The sequence below is a fragment of the Microtus oregoni genome, unplaced genomic scaffold, assembly GCF_018167655.1.
Source record: "Microtus oregoni isolate MIOR12 unplaced genomic scaffold, Mior012 000014F_ref0000157, whole genome shotgun sequence".
Lineage (NCBI taxonomy): Eukaryota > Metazoa > Chordata > Mammalia > Rodentia > Cricetidae > Microtus > Microtus oregoni.
The window spans coordinates 16,145,965-16,164,619 of NW_024543073.1; the positions used below are offsets into that span (position 1 = coordinate 16,145,965).

Sequence of the window (18,655 nt, forward strand, 5' to 3'; positions counted from 1 at the left end):
GGTCAGCTACTGAACCGTGTTTTCTGCTCTCACACTAGAGGACATAGTAACTTTAAAAACACGAAATAATGTAACCAGACGAAAAAACAAAGCAGCGATTGCTAACTTGAGTCTGGTGTGTTTATTTCCTTTCACTTCAGCCACTACATCATACAATATCTGTTGTAATTATAAAAACATACTGCACTGTGGGAAGACAGTTCCCATGGTGACCACTACTTCTACAACACTGCCTTGTCTACAGTCTGCTTGTCTCCTTCTTTGAAAACACGTTTGAAATGTTCCTACCTGTGGCACTGCTAAAGAATTAACAGGCTACTTTCTTTTAAAATGGTCTTACCCGAGATATTGACAAAGAACTAACAGGCAACTTCCTTTCATATGCTTTGTCCATTAACGAAGCAAGATCAGCTGTGAAGACAAAAGAGAAAGAACCGTGTTAAATATACACATTTCTCCAGGAAAATCCACCAGACTCGACTCCTGCCAGATGGCTGCGAACATGACAAAGTCAGTATCAAAACAGGCTCACGCTTGCTCTTTTTCAGAAACTGAGGACAACTGACGTTAGTCAGTTTTAAATAATTTATTCAACTAGAGAATGCAAAATAATAATTAAAAAATACAAATTTAGCTCTTAAAAAATGTATCAATAAGGTGCCTCTGTAAGGAAAGGCAGAGTATCGTGTCTGTCCAACTCCACGAGGAGAAACTAGATGCGGGGGCAGGCATGGGACCTGCCACCATTACTCCCAGCAGTCAAATGTTGGCGACTCCAAGGGCTTTGTAATGGTCATTAACCAAGGGCCTTGCAGATATTCCCTAACAAAGTAGAGTTCCCTTGACTACCCTTCCTGATTAGTAGCCTCACTACCCAGGAATTGGCTCCTCTCAACACAACACCCACAAGAACGCTTATAACGTGTGCTGTCACGCTCATCTCAGACCCTAAGATCACCTGCGATCCTAGTCCACACGCTCCAAATGGTTTATGTCACTGCACACCACTGCTTCTCAGACGTACAGTATTCCTAGCTCCCCTCATTCTCTGCCCATGATTCAATCCCATTTCACTGAAAAATCTAGACTTTTTTTTAAAAAAAATATTGAAACAGGTGATTATAGCATCCATAAAACCTTCCAACAGATCCTTAAACCCCTTCCTATCAGGGGAATCAATACTGTCGAGTGAACTTGCTCATAATTAGATAGCAAACAGCTCTCTCATGCTACCAAGTCTGTAATTATTACTATTGTTACATTAATGATCAATACACTGTATTCAAACAAGCAAGCAAGCAAAGCCAGGATCAAGAGCTGGTGGCCTAACTGAAATACCAGCAAGTTCCCTTCCCACGTCCTTTCCACAGTACACGCTGCATCTCACCCATGCCGGGACTGAGACAGCTTCGCTGATCACCTCCAAGCATGGTAACCAGAGCCTATCTGAAGCCTTCACACCCAGGCATCTTCAGTCAAGGGGAACTGGCCAGGGCTTCAATAAAGGCAACAGCTGCAGAGCACGCATCTGATGAATAACATTTACATACTGCAGTCAGAAAGGTTCGCTGCAAACACACTATGTGACCAATCACCTTGCATTACAGCGCTCGTGTGATGAATGAGGCAGAAAACAGCAAAGGGCGGGAGGGCCAGGAAAGCGGGACAGCTGCAGCGTACGGAGGGCCAGCACCACAGGCTTCTGGACTGTGGCCTTCCACAGCCAGTCACACTTTATGCATTAGTGAGGGGCCAACAGATGCCCGAGTTCTGTTCAATGGGCTGAGCCAAAGGTGTTGTTTTCCTAGGTTCTTAGCTCCCCAGGAATATACACTGAAGCGGGTGGTTGTGAACATCATGGACTATGGGGAAATGGACCTGAAATAAGAATTCTTCATTTAGCAGAATTTCAACTACACAATGTGGAACTAGATTTAGAAGACGGAACATAAGATAGTGGTGAAGTGTTCTTGTTTAAAGACAGCAATAGCACTGAGGAACTAAGGACATAAAAGGCTTTAGTGAGGAGACTGACTTTTTTATAATGATGGAGTGAACTCCCTAAAACTGTAAGCAGAATGGTAGTGGCCCACACCTTTAATCCCAGCACTGGGAGGTGGAGGCAGGCAGATCTCTGAGTTCGAGGCCAGCGTGCTCTACAAAGCGAGTTCCAGGACATCCAGGGCTATACTGAGAAACCTGTCTGGGGTAGGAGTAGGGGAAAGACATAAAAACAAAACCAGAAACAAACCTGTGAATTTCCAGGCCTCCCCCCATATTCTATAGGCTTGCAGTAAACCAGGGCCATCCAAGCCTATTAGCAATAGAGCCAGCAGCTGGTAGTACAGCCGGCTAAGATGACTGCGAGATGTGGAAGAACTACCATGGAGGGAGGGAGGGAGGCAGGTTTTGGATGCGGTGTCTAAGCGCAAATAAAATACTAAGAAATTCTATTTCTGAAATAAAATGAACTATATTGTTTTAAGCACCCTTCTTACCATAAAAATAAAACACTTAAATAGTAATTATTTCTCACATATACAACTGAGCTTTGAAAAGGTAGATACAATTGCCAGAGGGCACAGGGAAACTCACACTTGGAGGGCTTGAGGAAGTAATCAATGGCAGTCACCCCAGGACACAGGGAGACCCTAAGGCAGGGAGCCCTGGTTTTAATAATGGGCAGCATCCTAGGGTAACAATCAAGCCTCTGTAAAAGGTAAGGCTGGTTGTGGGCTCCTGTACAGTCAGGCTGGAGCTGCATTGGTACTGGAGAGAAACTGGAAAACAATGTCCCTATAAACAAGGACTGCTGGTCCCGAGCATTCTAAAGCGCAAGTCAGCCCTGGTGCCTCTGAAGCCTTCAGAATATGCCAAGCTAAGGATTTTATTCAAAGGGGGTGTCCATTTACACACAATCTAAAATTGGCTAAATAATTTAAATGTCAGGAAGCACATCAGTCATTTCCTGAGAGTCTGGGTACGGAGCAGAAAGGAGGGAAGGATCAAAAACCCATTGCCATTGTTCTTGAGTTCTCAGTAGTCCTCATTGTCCACTATGTTCAGCAAGTCCGGTTTTATCCCAGGCTCTTTTAGACTCAGGCCAGCTGGCCTTGGTGAGTTCCCGATAGAACATCCCAATGTCTCAGTATGTGGGTGCACCCCTCGCGGTCCTGAGTTCCTTGCTAGTGCTCTCTCTCCTTCTGCTCCTGATTTGGACCTTGGCTTTGGGGGAGCCTAGGCAGTTTGGATGCTCACCTTACTAGACCTGGATGGAGGTGGGTGGTCCTTGGACTTCCCACAGGTCAGGGAACCCTGATTGCTCTTTGGGCTGATAAGGGAGGGGGACTTGATCGGGGAAGGGGGAGGGAAATGGGAGGCGGTGGCAGGGAGGAGGCAGAAATCTTTAATAAATAAATAAATTTTAAGAAAAAGAAAGGAGGGAAGGGTTTTCAGGGACTAGAGAAGACTGCCTTTGAAGGGTGACAGGACTGGGGCGTGTAAGGTCATACAGAGCCCACATTTGCCAAAATTTATTAAACTGTGTGCTTTAGGCACGGCTTGTTTTTATGTAAATACTGCAAGAAATCTCAAAAGAATGGGATAGCTGGGACAGAACAGGAAATAAAAACAGGCATAGTGCTGTCTGTCTACAATCCTAGCATCCTGGAGTCGGAGGCAAGAGGAGTGCAAGTTTGAGGACACCTGCAGGGCACATCATGAGCCTGTCTCCAAGCAAGTAAGCAAGCCAATGGTGAGCTGAGGAGCAGGTTAGACATACATGAGGACCAGTGAATTGAAAATCAAACAGGCAAAATTACACAGAATGCAATAGGATGCTATTAAGAGACACTGAAAACAGAACAATTTCTGAAATAAATTTAATTTAATGTCCAAAAAAGCAAATGAAGAGAATGAGGTGAGATGACAAGCAATGGGAAAACAGCCGAGGGTTTTGTGTGTCTGTGTCCACATTCTTGCATGCACGGCCTAGGAATGGGTGTGGTGGTCACAGGCCAGCACCAATGTCATTCGGACCCTCAGGCACCGTCCACGCTGTTTTCTCTCACTGGGCTAGAGCCCACACACCACACCCTTGTCTAAGATCTATAAAACCTCCCTGCCTTAGCCCAGGCACGTGACTTTTCTGGCCTGGTTCTTGAGGACAGGCAATCCACCCAGGAACAACACCCTATGAACCTGCATTTATCTGTTTTTAATCTGGTCTGATTTGGCCTTTTGCACTGCAGAAATATATAACATTATGGATTCTTCCAACCCAAGACAAACAAAAATAAAAGCAAAAGCAACAGCAACAAAAGACAAGAGATAATACTAACCACAAAATATGACCAAAAATAAGTCCAGATATACCACCAATCAGGAAATGAATGCCAGATTGGTCACGACCAAAAATCTAGGTGTATACATCACAGGAACACAGAAAAACTGGAAATAAATGCAAAAACATTTACTAGGAGAACAGCAGCTAAAAGGCTACAGACAGAACTGTGAGACACTAATCAGGTGCAAAAGGCTACAGACAAAACGCAGGGCTCTGAAAGGCGGATCATTACATGACTTTACCAGGAAATTAATTTTAATCTAGCACACACCACATTACCACAGCGTCACAGTAAACAGAATTCTCAGAAGACTGTGGCAAGCTTCTCAGTGATCACAAAGCCAGTCACAGAGACTGGAAAAGGAGCCACTGTGCTAAGGAAAGACAGTGAAGAAAGGAAGGGTCCTGGAAGGAAGCTACCAACCCAGAGGGATTCCTATCACCTGTGGTTTCTCCCCACCCAGCAACAGCAGCCCTTTTCTCCTAAAGAATGAACACAGGCTGCTACTGCACTCACTAGACAGCATCTCAGGAAACAGGCTGCAACTGTGTTTCTGTTTCTCCCATTTTAAAAGACAAACAAGGACAGAACACAGACACCCAAACATAGAAGTTACTAAAGGAAGCAGAAACAGCAAAACATAAGGGAGCCGATTGTATAGACTTTCAGATTTCCTTCTATTTGTGCTTCTGTGTTAAACAAACGGATCACTAAAGGACAAATGCACAAGCGAGCTGTGCATTCACACATCTGGAAATGAGAAGGACCATACGCTCAAGTCAGACTCACCTCTGAACTGCCAGCTGAATGTAACAACGCAACCTAGCCAACCTTGTCCTAGACCTGTATGGACAGCAGTCTGGAGCCAAAGGCCTCCACAGACAACAGTTGTAACATGCTCAGTTATAAGGCCTCTGCAGAAACAACAGTTACCAAAAACAAAAGTGGCCTCTGCCTTTGATGCCAGCACTGGGGAGGCAGAAGCCTGTAGATCTGAGTTCTAGGCCAGCCAGATCCACATAGTAAATTCCAAGACAGCCAGAGCTACACAGAGAAACTCTGAAAAAAACAAACAAACAAACAAACAAACAAAAAACCCAAACAAATCTGTACGTTTATAATGGCAATCGCCTTTGGGGGGTATTTTGAAATTGCCTCTTAGGTACAAATTCTATCATGGATAATTAAAATGCTAATGAAGGAAAAACTTACAGCACTTTTCTTGGTAGTAAACAAGGAACAAATGACAGAAATACACAGTAACGGTTTGCCCTCCTAAGGAAATAATGGAGTCAGGCAGGATCACCAGGGTCTTCACCTGGCAGAGGGACAGACAAATGCCTGTGTGTCCTACAGAGGTAAACAGTTACTGTGGTGTGCTTAAGACAAAAAGAAACCAAAACCACAGAACAAGCCCAGAATCTGACAATCCTGGTGATTTGCAACCACTGTTTACACAGGACAGACAGAAACCAGACAGACAGCACCATGAAGATGACGTCAGCAAACCTAGGATGTGAGGTAATCTACAAAGGGCCAGTCTGCACAAGTGTGCCACAGGAAGTCCTCTGTAAATGAAGAAAACATATTAAAGATATGAGGTATATGAGGAAATGTGAATGTATAATATTTAATGATGGCATTAGAGTTATCCTTAAAATACTCATCTTTTGGAGAAATGTATCAAATACACATGAAATTATTAGGTAGCTGATTTACTTAAGCAGACTGATGAAAGGGAATAGGATATAGATGAAATCTAATTGTTAACACCTTCATGTTTCTACAAACAGATTTTATTAAAGAGTCAAGAAAAGGACAACCAACTTTACTGCCATGCTTCAGTTGGGTCCTTGTTCAATGTACTTATAAGAATACCAGAAACTGAGCCAGGCGGTGGTGGCACACGCCTTTAATTCCAGCACTCTGGAGGCAGGGGCAAGCAGCTGACTTCTGTAAGTTCAAGGCCAACCTGGTCTAGAGCTAGTTCCAGGAGGCGCTTCAGAGCTACAGAGAAACCCTGTCTCGAAACAAACAAACAAACAAGAATACCAGAAACTGGTCGGGCGTGGTAGAGCATACGTCCAGTCCCAGCACTTGGGAGGCAGAGGCAGTGGCTGAGGTTCCCTGAGTTCACAGCAAGGAATACCGAAAGCTGGTTATTTCACATCCACATGAATGCTTTATATATATCACAATGGCTTTAAAAACGTCTTCTGAAACACACAAAACATATTCCTCTCCCCACCATTCGCTTCCTTGGGCCTGTCTTAAAATAATTCAAAGGATTAGGTAGGGGTGCAGAAAGAGAAAAAAGGCTCGGGGCTTATAATTGCTGAAACAGCGGGTCACGGGAGGTCGTTACATTATTATCTTTTCTGCTTTACACTTTCTCATTTAAACTCTTCTAAGGTAGCCTAAACAAGTCAGGAGCTCAGGTGTTTCCAAGGAAAGCAAGACGAATGCTCCATCTCCTACTCGTGTGTGCTCACTTGGTGCTAATTCACTGCAGACGATCTGTGCACCTTTTGGAATGCACGAGGCAAAGCAATAAGCAACTGTCAAGAAAAGAGAAACGCTCAAGGACACTCTCCTTCAAGGACCTCTCCAGGACCAGCGGACAGCGCCAAAGACACAACACACCGGCTGCCGCACCAATGGGAGTCCACAGGAACAAATGCCTCATATCGGCCCTCCTTCCTCCTCCAATTAGCGAGCCCGAACCCACCACCTCACGGCCCGCCCATCGCGATATCCAATCACGGCGCTCCACATGAACGCACGCTCCTCGATAGGTCCGCGCCCAGCGCAGAAAGAGGAGCATTTCTCTCAAGGACCTACACTGCCATCTACTGCCTGATCAGCGGGGATGCAGCCACAGGGGCACCCGGAGCAGGCAGCAGGCAGGATCAGATTTCAACCTTGTTAAAGCAAGCAGTCATGACACACAGAAAAATGTGCTTGTATGAATCAGAGGTGGGAGCAGTTACACAATGGGAAAATACGGTCTCTGAAGGTTCCTTTTTCTTCCAAACAGTCTGAATTCAAACTTTACTTCACATCAAATAATATATACAGGGTCTGACACAAGGGACCCAGGGACTTACTCATTACACATATTTCTAAGATGAATGTTTAGGAACTAAGGCAGACACCACACACCCTCGATTTATGGCTATGGACACGGACTGCGACAGATGGAAGTGGTAAAATTGAGACACAAACCCAGATGCCAGCCTCTTGGGTGCACAATCCACATTACACTTCTTAAGGAAGGCAACAAGGCCAGATAACATGCCAGGTGGTGGTGGCACAAGTCTTTGATCCCAGCACTCGGGAGGCAGAGGCAGGGGAATCTCTATTGAGCACGAGGCCAGCCAGCCTGGTCTACAGAACTAGTTCCAGGATAACCCGGGCTACACAAAGAAACTGTTTCTTAAAAAAAAAAAAAAAAAAAAAGTAGGAAAACAGTTCTGACTGGGTGTAGCAAGGTACTGAAGGGGGAGGGGGAGGGGCAGCAATACCTGGAGGTGTTCGGTAAATGGTAATTTACTTTCCCAAGTATTGCTTTTAACGGAGAAGATACAACTACCCCATGATATTTATGTGTTACACATTATCAGCCTCATTCTTTGGCAAGCAAATCGTTTATTCCTGTAGCCAGGACAAAGATCCCTAGATTTGTGTCCGTATAATAGATCTCACAACTGTCCCGAACACAAGGCACATACAGTGGCTGTCTCCTCTTCCTCATCTTTCCTCCACACTTAGGAAAACGTTTAAAAAGCTTTCCCAGAATGCATCATTCCTTTACTTGTATTTTCAAGCACTGTGGATACTTCATGTATGGCACTTGAGAACGATCTTTGCTATGTAATTATTTGAAGACACACTGGAATTATCACTACAACAGTGACTTCAGAGGGCGCCTTCACATGTGTAGATTATTTATGACCTTCACAATGACTGGAAGGCACAGCTGGTACTTTTTGGACAGAAGACAGAGAACTGGTATACCGTGCAATGCTGTGGACTCTCCCCACAAAACCCTGCCTCTGCCTGGAGCCAAGATCTCAGCATAGAGGGAGACTGCAGCAAGGCCTGGGAACAACCCATGCAGATGGATGGAGAGCGAGGTATTGGTGTGAAACTTATTTCTGGGTAAGGATCAAGGGACATCTAACACCCATATCCTGCTTCTAATAGCACTCCCCACTAAAGGGACGAGCGTTCCCAAGAGGGCTGGGTGCAGGGCGAGGGAAGGGAGGGACGGTGGCCTACAGCGCAGGGAAGCGAAGCGAGTGAGAAGCAAGCGAGGAGAAGGAGAACATGGAAACTGACTGGAAAGCACTCACACTACCAGCCAGGCAGGCTGGGACACCGGACTTCCAAATAATTCATGATAGCAATGCACCATTAAAAAAACCATAAACCAACAAAATGTCAATGACAGATAACTGAGAAAGAATCACAAAAGCCAGGTCTGCTGCCTCAGAAGACAGAGCTGAGCAGTAGTATGGAAGGGGGTGGAGTCGGGAAACCATCACCTTGCAGCCTTCACGGTACAGACTTAGCCTAGATGCACGGATGGGAAAACACCTAAGGGAAACCTAGAGAAAAGCAGCAGAATATCATCACTATGTTAATGTACCCCTACTTCCAGGCTACTAGGCAAGAGAGAGAAAAAGCAGCCAAGGCTGCAGTGGAGGAATCAGACACAGTGACAGGAGACGGAAGCCCACACGGCTAGTGGAGGCACACAGACATCCAGATGACACACCGACAAAGTCACAGCAGCAAAGAGTAGTGTGCCTGGGGAGGCAGACTGGAGTTAACCATTAAGAAAAGGTAAGAACAGCATGAGCAATAAGAAAGGAGAAGGAATAATTTCAAATTAAATAAGACTTGATTTAAATGCAATGCGAACCTGAAATGGATCCTGTATTAGAGGAGAAAAATGTGGTAAAGGACATTTTTGGAGTCAAGTGACAGAAAAGACAGGAAAAAAAAGTATTAATTAATGAAGTCAAAAAATGTACTATGGTATATAACATGTTGGGTAATACATGGCTATATAACGTGTGAAACAAAATCAGATCATTAAAAAGCATGTGCACACCTCTCTGACAGGGACATAACAGGTCACGCACACACACGACAAAATGAGAAAGCAAAAACACATACATCAAAATGGTAACAAAAAGTGAAGATGGGCAAAGGGTAGGGAGGAACTCGCTAATTTTCTGTAAGCTGAAAATTATTCCCAGGGGCTAGGATATGGCTCAGCAAGTAACAGTGTTTGCTGGACACGCACAAAAACTTGAGTGTGAATCCCCAACACCCACAGAAAAGGCCTTGGTAGCATTTACACAAAAGGCCACCATCTGTGAACTATGACAAAGAAAGGAGGGGAACAGAGGGTAAAGGGTGAGCTTACTCCTGGGAAGACATTGTGTTTTCGTGGCCTCCAGGAGAGGGCAAACTTTCTTTCAGGTCTGTCATTTGGCAATGATAGTTAAGAAAACAATGAGGTTAAAAATTAAAAAAAAAAAAAAATCGTACAAAGTATAAAATTCCATAAAATGGAGACAGGCTGTGTGAAAACTACATGACATGATGAATGAAAAGCAAGAAGGAATCGTTTACACAAGCTCAGTAGGATGATTATCAACATGACACAATGAACGAAAAGCAAGAAAGAATTGCTTACACAAGCTCAGCAAATAACAAAGGCAGTATGAGGGACTCAGGGTCAGCAAAAGTGATTCCTTTCAGGACGTAAAACGTACTTCTGTGAGCTGAGTCATCATAAAACTATCTTTCCATGCATGTTTCATGTGAGCATGATGTGAGACAAAGGAATGACTACAAGTGACAGAACACAGCAGCACCTACCTAGGTGGCATTGCTCCTTCTCTCTGGCTTCCCACTGGTGGCTGTCCACGTATGCTGCGGAAAGTAGGCATCTTTTACCTGGGGAAACAAAGACAAGCGTCTCAACAGGCATGCAGTTTAAAAGATGTGCTTTACTGAATACAGCTTCTGTTGTATTTGCAGCCTCCAGCTTAGGCATTTAAACTCGAACGTGGTACTATAATGGATGCTGCACAGTTCACACCAAATCGCAGGAAAGTCTGAAAACCTCCTCAATAGTTTCATAGGCAAAATTGCTGGTCATCTTAATCTTTTAATGATAAAACTGAAAGTCATTTTACTATCAAATTACAGCCTAGGTTTTCAGGGTCCTAAAATTCTTCATTATCCCCCAAATAACCTGTTGAACTATTGCTAAGTCATTAACTGGAAGTGTTGTTATCAATCCTGAAAACATTTCCATTTGATTCTGATTAGCAAATCTGCCCTTATTTTGCATAACAAAAAAGTATCATATCAGCCCCAGAACCCCTGAGGAGAGGAAAGAAACCTGAAAGCTAAACTGGAAGCCTCACAGGGGACAGAGCTGGACTCCTGGTGGCTGGCACAGTGCCGGGCATCAAAAGTACTCAATGAACACTCAATACACGACCTCCTGGAACAAACGAGAAGGACCTGATGACAGTCTCAGCAAAAGGAAAACCTTCTATACCTACAAGGATACTCTCAGAAAAGTGATAGAAACCTACAACATTGAAAAATAAAATAAGTAACTTTCATCAGGAAATAAAGCACCTTTACAATTTAATAATACAGGACAAGCCAATTGAAAGGTTGGGCAAAAGATTTGAGCAGAGAGTTCTCAAAAAACAAAACAAAACAAAAAAACCAAAAAATATGCTGGACCTGGTAATACAAGCTTGTAATCCCAGTCATGAAGAAACCGAAGCAGAAGAATCCCAAGATCAATATCTTTCTGGGCTATAGCATGAGTTCAAGGCCAGCCTAAGTAACTTAGTCCCCAAAACAGCAAGTACTGGTCCAGTATGATGGGTCAGGGGGGTTAGGGGACTGTTGTTAAAACTGGCAACCTGAGTTCAAAGTTGGGACCTCACATGATAGAAGGAAAACTGACTCCTGAAGGCTATTCTCTGGCCTCCACATGGGCCACAGCACATACATGTTCCCCTCCCCTACGAAGTAAATAAATAAACAAACGTATTTAAAAATTATAATAGTACAAAAGGATCTGGGGCTATTAGTGAAAGAAAGCTAACCCAGCATATGTGAGGTCTTGTGTTCAATTCCCAATATCATATACACCACACCATACACACACTCACTACACACATATACACACACTCATATATTCACATACACCACATTTCATACTCACACACATACACCAAACACAAATTCACATTCCCCCTCCCCACATGCTATTGTTCCTCCATGTCTGAGGAATTAGCTCCAGGATTTCCCATAGACATATGAGTTCTGACATAAAATGATATTAAAAAAAAATGCATGGTGGCGCATGCCTTAAACCCAACACTCACAGGAGAATCTCTGTGAGTCTGAGGCCAGCCTGGTCTACAAAGCAAGATCCAGGCCAGGCAGGGCTACATAGAGAAACCCTGTCTCAAAACACCAAACCAAATCAAAACTAGCATAAAATGATGTAGAATTTGAATATAACTGAGGTACACCTTTCTAAATTTTAAGAGTCTCTGCTATATTACTTATAATACTCAATTTCATGAGAACAACTATGCAAAGAGCTGTTTTGTTTGATTATTTAGGGGATAGTGACAAGAAAGGAAAAAAATAACCACACATTCAGTCCAAGTGTAACTTTGTGTTTGTGTGTGTGTATGTGTGTGTGTGCAAGTGCATATACCCATGAATGTCAAAAAAGAACCTTGGGTTCCCTGAGATGGGGATAGGCAATCGTTAGCTACCCAGGGGTGCTGGGAACCAAATTCTGGTCCTCGGCCAGAGCAGTAAGCACTCTCTAGGCCCCAGATGCAATTTTTTAAAAAGTATTTTTTGATTTGTGATTGGCTGAATTAAAAAAAATGCGGAACTTGTGATTATGGACACAACACACAGAGAGACAAGCAAAAATGGTTACCATCACTGGCCACTAGGAAAATACAAAGCAAAGCTGCCCACTATGAAGATCACAATCATAAAGCAGAAGATACAGCTATGGGTAAAATCAGAACTTTATACATCTCTGGTGAGACTATACTGGGGTGCAAGTGCTTGGAAAAACAGGCAGAACCCAAGTGTTATCACAATAGCCAAGTGACCTAGTAATTCTACTCTTAGGCAGATATAAGAATGAAAACTTAAATTTACATCAAATTTATACACCAGTGTTCATGGAAGCATCGTTAATAATGGAAAAAAAGCAGAAGTGCCCAAAATATCCACAGGTTATAAGGATACATTATTTAGCAATTTAAAAATAAGAATCTTGAAAATATTCTGTTAAGTGAAAAGATATCAGTCTCTTCCGTGAAACATCAGAATAGGCTAATCTAGAGAGCAAGGAGGTTACTCGTTGCCTAGACCTGGGAATGGGGTCTGGGAAAGTGAGAGTAACTGGTAACCGATAAAGATTTCTTTGGGGGTGTGATAAAAATATCCTAAGTTGGTTGTGCAGATGCTCGCACAACTCTACTTACTTAGTAGACCAGTGGCCTTAAACTCAGAGATCCACCTACCTCTACCTCCCTGGTGCTAGAATTAAAGGTGTGTGTCACCACGCCTGGCTTTTAATCGAATGTCTCCAAGCATTTGTTGTTGGAAGATCAATAATGTGACTGTGGAAATAGACAAGCTTTAGAGTCACAAGTTAACTTCTAATCCTTGGTTTGCCAGTAATAAATGCTACGAAAAACTGATCAAATCACACAGCACCTCTGTCTTTCATCATACACAGAATGAGGGAATCTCATTTCAATTTCAGCATGGTAGTTGAGGACTCAGTCTCTTAATGTCTACTAAATAATGGTTGTCAGCATTCAGACGAACCTGAGGGCCCCTTGAAGACCTGACAGAGCAGGGCAGGCAGTATCCTGTCACTTTAGAAGGCTAAGCTCCACCTACTTCTCTCTCTTCTCTCTCTACTTCTCTGTCTCTTCCCTCCCCTTCCCCCTTTATCTAATAAAACTCCCCACTTAAGCTCTGTCTGTGTGGAATATTTGTCTCTTGCTCCCCAGGAGGCCCCTGGGCTCTCACCCACCAGTCCTTCGTGCCCAGAATCCTATCAATGGTGTAAGCGTCCACCCTCCATCCTTTCCATTACTTGTCTTTATTGTTCTACCTCAGTTAACTTTTCTTCCAACTTTTTGATCATTTTAGCTGTTTCTCATCGTATATTAAGTAGACTAGATAGAAGTCTCAGCGTTCCATATGCCAACTGGCCTGTTATGAGTTTGTACAAAGCAGAGTGCTTTACCAGATCAAACATTTCAATATGTCTAAGTCAAGCCATTTATCCACATACCCAAATCCTTGAGTCCTGTGAATGTATATTGTCTCCCTATAGCCTCCACCCATGGCCTAATGTAGTGTTTGTCCGATATAACTTACTGTCGTGATGGAAATGTTCTATTCTAAGCTGTCCAAGTAAAAGACCGCCAGCTACATAGATCCACTAAACACTTAAAACACTTTCTACCACTAAAAAACTTAGTTTTTAAATATTTTTCAACTTAAATTTAAATAGCTACGTGTACTAGCAACTACCATGTTGGAATGGCACAGGTGCAGTACAAGTCTGCTAGTTTGAACTGAAATCAAGCCACTAAGTTAAAGGTTCTCTCAAGTTGCTCCATGCAATCTCCATTACCTTGTTAGAATGGTTGTCCCAGACATTATAAGCAACCAACATACTCTCCCTTATCTACTAAACAGGGTCTTAGTAGATTTCAGAGAACTTACTAGCAATCATAATTAAATATAGTAAGTAGCTCTACAGAACATTCTTACTTTAGTACCAAGTATTGTTCGTACCAATTTGCCAAATGCATGATATACAACCTTTTAACCACGTAGTGCAACCCCTAAATCTTCAGAAAAACTCTTGAGGTCAACTATGAAGTTTCTTAAGGGCTGTACAGAAAGCAGTGTGAGCAAGTGTGTATTGTTTTTTTAAAAGCTGGCGTTAAGGCAGGTTGACTGAAAGGAGATTAGCAACATTGGAAACAACCAAGCGTGGTTAGTACATTTTACTCCTATAATTCGGCATATCTTCAAGGATTATGAAGTTGTAACCATTGCAAACCTGGCTTCTTTAAATACTTTAAAATGTGTTTTCATCATCAGGTCCACTATAAAGGCTTTGAGTGGCGCGCAACTCAACTCAGACAACAAAGTGCTCTTCGGGTAACTATCAACACTTGTTCACCTACACGTGGGAAATGGCAAAAATAAATTGTGGCAGAAGTTGTGACTAAGGTCACTGGGGAAAGCCAAGTTGGTAATGAAATATTCTTTCACGAGGTGAAGAACGGGGATCTGAACCATCAAATACGAGGCAGTGATCAGGCAAAGAAAACTTTAGCCTGATGCCGCTCCAAAGAATTCTCAGGTGGAAGAAAACTATTCTGACCCCAGGTGTGAACATAATTTGGATTTTTCATGGTAAGCAAAATGTCTACTGGCTTAACACATTAAACCTGCAAGACATACGCAAAATCTCTCACGCCACGGGCTTCCTTTACTTCACATAATTTTGGACTGGCAGGTACTAATTCTTAAAGGAAATTAGTTCCTTTTCCTTTCTACGCTACCAATAACCTAAGCGGCTTCTCTAGCAACCGGATCCCAAAAACATTTACGCCCTTTTTGAAAGCTTATCGCTCCCTTCATTCAGTGAAGAGCGTTTTGAGGGGCCTAATGGAGCCGCCCCTCCAAGACAGCAGCCACCAACCTGCCAGGGAAAGGTGAACCGTAGCTATTCTCCGAGCCAGGAGCATCCCACACCGCACCATGGGGGCCGCCATCTTGAAGCGTACCAAGTGGAACACCGGCCCGGGGGTCAGAGCCAGAGGTGGGCGGGGCAGGGGCAGAGCCCGCCTCCTCCGGAAGTGGACCGCCTCGGGCCCTTCCCCCTGTCCGGGTGCCGCAGTTGGTGCGGTCCGGGCCGGGACAACATGGCTACGGTGTTTCGGCCCCTGGAAAGGTTGCGGGCGCCGCGTCCTTCGTTGCATCCCGGGGTGACAGGCTCAGGCTCCGCTTGTGGCCGCTGCACTCTTGGAGGTACCCGCGTCCTCACGATGTGGAGAAAGGGAGGGTGGAAGAGAAGGGAGCGTGAGACCCCAGCAGCATCTCTCTTTGGAGAAGGCTCGGGCGACCTTTCCCTCTGACTGCACGTGTGTGCAGCCCGGTTTGCTGAGGACCCCAGTTGGTGCCTGGAAAGCAACGGGCAGCTAGGGTCCGGACTCGGAATGATCCACGTTGCTCTTAGAGAGCTTTCCTCACTCATTGTGTTTCCTTTTCTGCTAGGTTTTGGTACAGAGTTTAAGAGACGAGAACCCTAGCTGTGCTCCTTACATTCTGAAAGACTCGAGGCAGGCTTCCTCATCCCCCCAAGTTATTCCTTACTGCTTTCCTGAAAATATTAAACATGAGACTGCTACTGAATGTTGTGATGTATTTTACATATATGAATTTCTTTCCTTCAGTCAGCATCCAATGACAGACAGAGGTTGTACCTTTACAAAACAGGAAACAGGCAAGACTGTCACTTGCCCAAGGACACAAAAAGCTGGCAGAGGGAGTATTTGAACAAAAGACCCGGGTCTGACAGCTTCACAGGATTCCCTTTTCATAAATAGCTTTTATTATTATTATTATTATTATTATTATTATTATTATTACTACCGTGTCTTAGCAGAACTCAGTGCACGGTTTTTTGGCTAAGCTTTATATGTTTTTGTCTCATGCATAGCCAAAGATACTGAAGAAGGGTACATTCCAGACTTGCTAAGCTGTGGTCAGTAATTTCTGATATAAGGCTACTTGAGTCCGGATCTAAAAGGCCATCCTCAATTCAGAAGTTACAAAGCCAGAAGTCTCGGTGTAGCTTTTTTCAACATCTCATGCTTCTCAAACCAAGATAAACCAAATAGAAAAAAAAAAAAGCGTGTGTGTGTGTGTGTGGTGTCTGTGCAGTTACTAGCCCTTACCTAGATGGCAAATGCCATGGAAGTTTGTTCTTCACTTCTCATGTGTCAACCAGTCTTCACATTCTGTTAATCATTACCTACTTTCAAACGTAAGACTTTTGCCAAAATTTGAGTTCAGTAGTAGAATGGAGATGTTTGTTTCCCCACCAGGAATACTGTAATATTTTTATCTGTCTGGATGGATCATTTATTAATATAATAGGTAAAGATGAGTTCATTGGAGTCAACCAAGCTCTAACCTATGTTATTTCCTAAGGGGGAAAAAAAAGACAATCAAAATAATTTCACTTATTTTCTTTTCCTATTCTTTAGCTAAAAGATACCTACTCACAGACAGCATTGTGAAACTGAAGGAATTCCAACAGAAGAAAGTGGCTATTGCATGTAACCTTCCCAGCACCAAAGGTAGTAGTAGTATCTGTTTCGTTGACTCTTTCATCCGTTTGTCATTCAAACTTCCTCTTTTTCTCTATCTGTTCTTTCGAGACCTACCACATAGAGGGGAAAAAAGTGAACATTTGCTTAGTTTTCTAGTCTACCTTTCCTCTCACATGAGCCCTGCCCCCAGAATCCCAGGGAAATAGTGAAATTAGCCCTGTGCCCAGTTGTCTAGTCTGTGCCACTCAGTATGATTTGAGGATCAGCATCAGCATCAATTGGGAGATGGATGGAGATACAAATGGAAGGGCCACAGATGATTTGTATACACTGTATAGTTCAAGAATCCAGGTGACTGGCCTTTAAATGTTGAGTAATCCTTGGTGAAACATAGATTTATGATCTACTTGTAGGTGAATGAGACCCCCTTGTGAGAGTGCATTTTGGCATTTTCACATTGTAAAATCTGGGATTTGCTTTGAAAAGTTCATTGTGTTTAGAGTTTATAGAAGAATCAAAATTAGCAAACTGTTGGTATTTGTTGAGGCTGGTTGGCACTTGGTGGTCATTATATTGTTCTTTCCTACATTTGAGAGATAGGTCAGGATCTAGGAGTGTTTGTCGCTGTTCCAGAGAACCTGAGTTCAGTTCTTAGCACCCATGTGGGGCGGCTCACATCTGCCTAGAACCCTTGCCTTCAGGTGGTCCAATGTCCTCTTCTGGTCTTTGCAGGCTGAAACATGCGCAAATCCATGCTCACACACACATATAAGCATATAATTAAAATATTTTTAAAATTTAAAAAGCAGTGAAAACCCAAGGCCACTGGTTCCTTACGCCCTAGTGTCTTTAACACCGTGGCAGTCTTGTTGCGTTCATTTTCTCTGTGCTGCAGGTGAAATTGTTTCAGAGCTTCAAGCTCCTTTATAAGCATAGCTAAGACTTCCTTCTGGCTTTTGTTGTTGTTTCGCTTTTTAAAGACCTCTTGTTTTTTGCTGTTGAATTGTTATAATTAAATTTGCTCTTAGAAGGCAGTTTCACATATGTCTATGACACATGCTGACCACTTTCACCCTCCAGTTCCCTACCACCCCTCCAAATTCTTCTCTCACATCCACGTCTGTTTGTTTTGTGACCCACTAAGGTTAATTCTGTTGACTTCTTTGGATATAGGTTCCACTTTCCTTCCTCTCGCTGCCAGACACTGCTGAGCAGCTGAGAAACACTCGTGGCTCCATCTCTCTCATCCCAGTCTCCACTCACTGTTACGCCACTGTGGGATTTTATCTCCAGCTGAATACACTCAATATGAGTTCACTGAAGTGTCTCCTTTTTTATTTCTTTTATGTATTTTTAAAGATTTATTTATCTTTGCTTTATGTATATGGGTGTTTTACTTGTATGCGTGTCTGTGTACCATGTGTGTGCAGTGCTCACAGAAACCAGAAGAGGGTGTTGAACCTTCCAAAGTGATGCTACAGATACTTGTTAACTGTCATGTAGATCCTGGGCACTGAGCCTGAATCCTCTGCAAGAGCAACCAGTGCTCTTAACTTCTCAGCCATCTCCAGTCCCCCAACTTTCCTTTTTGTTTTGGGTATTTTTGAATTACGTGAGGTTTGCGGTTAGGAAGCACTCCCTGCTGTGGGCTGTTTGTTGTGTCTAATTGTCATGGTCTTCACAAAGCTGTGACTGCTGTGAGCATGTTCTGATATGCAATCTAAAAGTCAGTGCCTGTCTACTCCACTGTCAGACTGATGGTTATGTAGCCCTCACACCATTTCAGTTTTAGGAGCCCACAATGACATCCTTTTCCATGCCACACTTTGTACAGATGTTTCCATAACAGAGTTC

At 43.4% G+C, this 18,655-nt stretch overlaps 1 protein-coding gene across 1 annotated transcript in view; it reads right to left on the bottom strand.

The window, feature by feature from the left end:
- Positions 1-15,244, bottom strand: part of Mrps27 (mitochondrial ribosomal protein S27) — a 78,910-nt gene extending 63,666 nt beyond the window's left edge. The window contains exons 1-3 of the mRNA XM_041663174.1: positions 15,166-15,244; positions 10,242-10,319; positions 341-411 (exon numbers count right to left, since the gene is read on the bottom strand). Coding sequence (XP_041519108.1) covers positions 341-411; positions 10,242-10,319; positions 15,166-15,238 — 222 coding nt within the window. The 5' untranslated portion in view covers positions 15,239-15,244. The remainder of the gene's footprint in view (positions 1-340; positions 412-10,241; positions 10,320-15,165) is intronic.
- Positions 15,245-18,655: the final 3,411 nt, after the last annotated feature.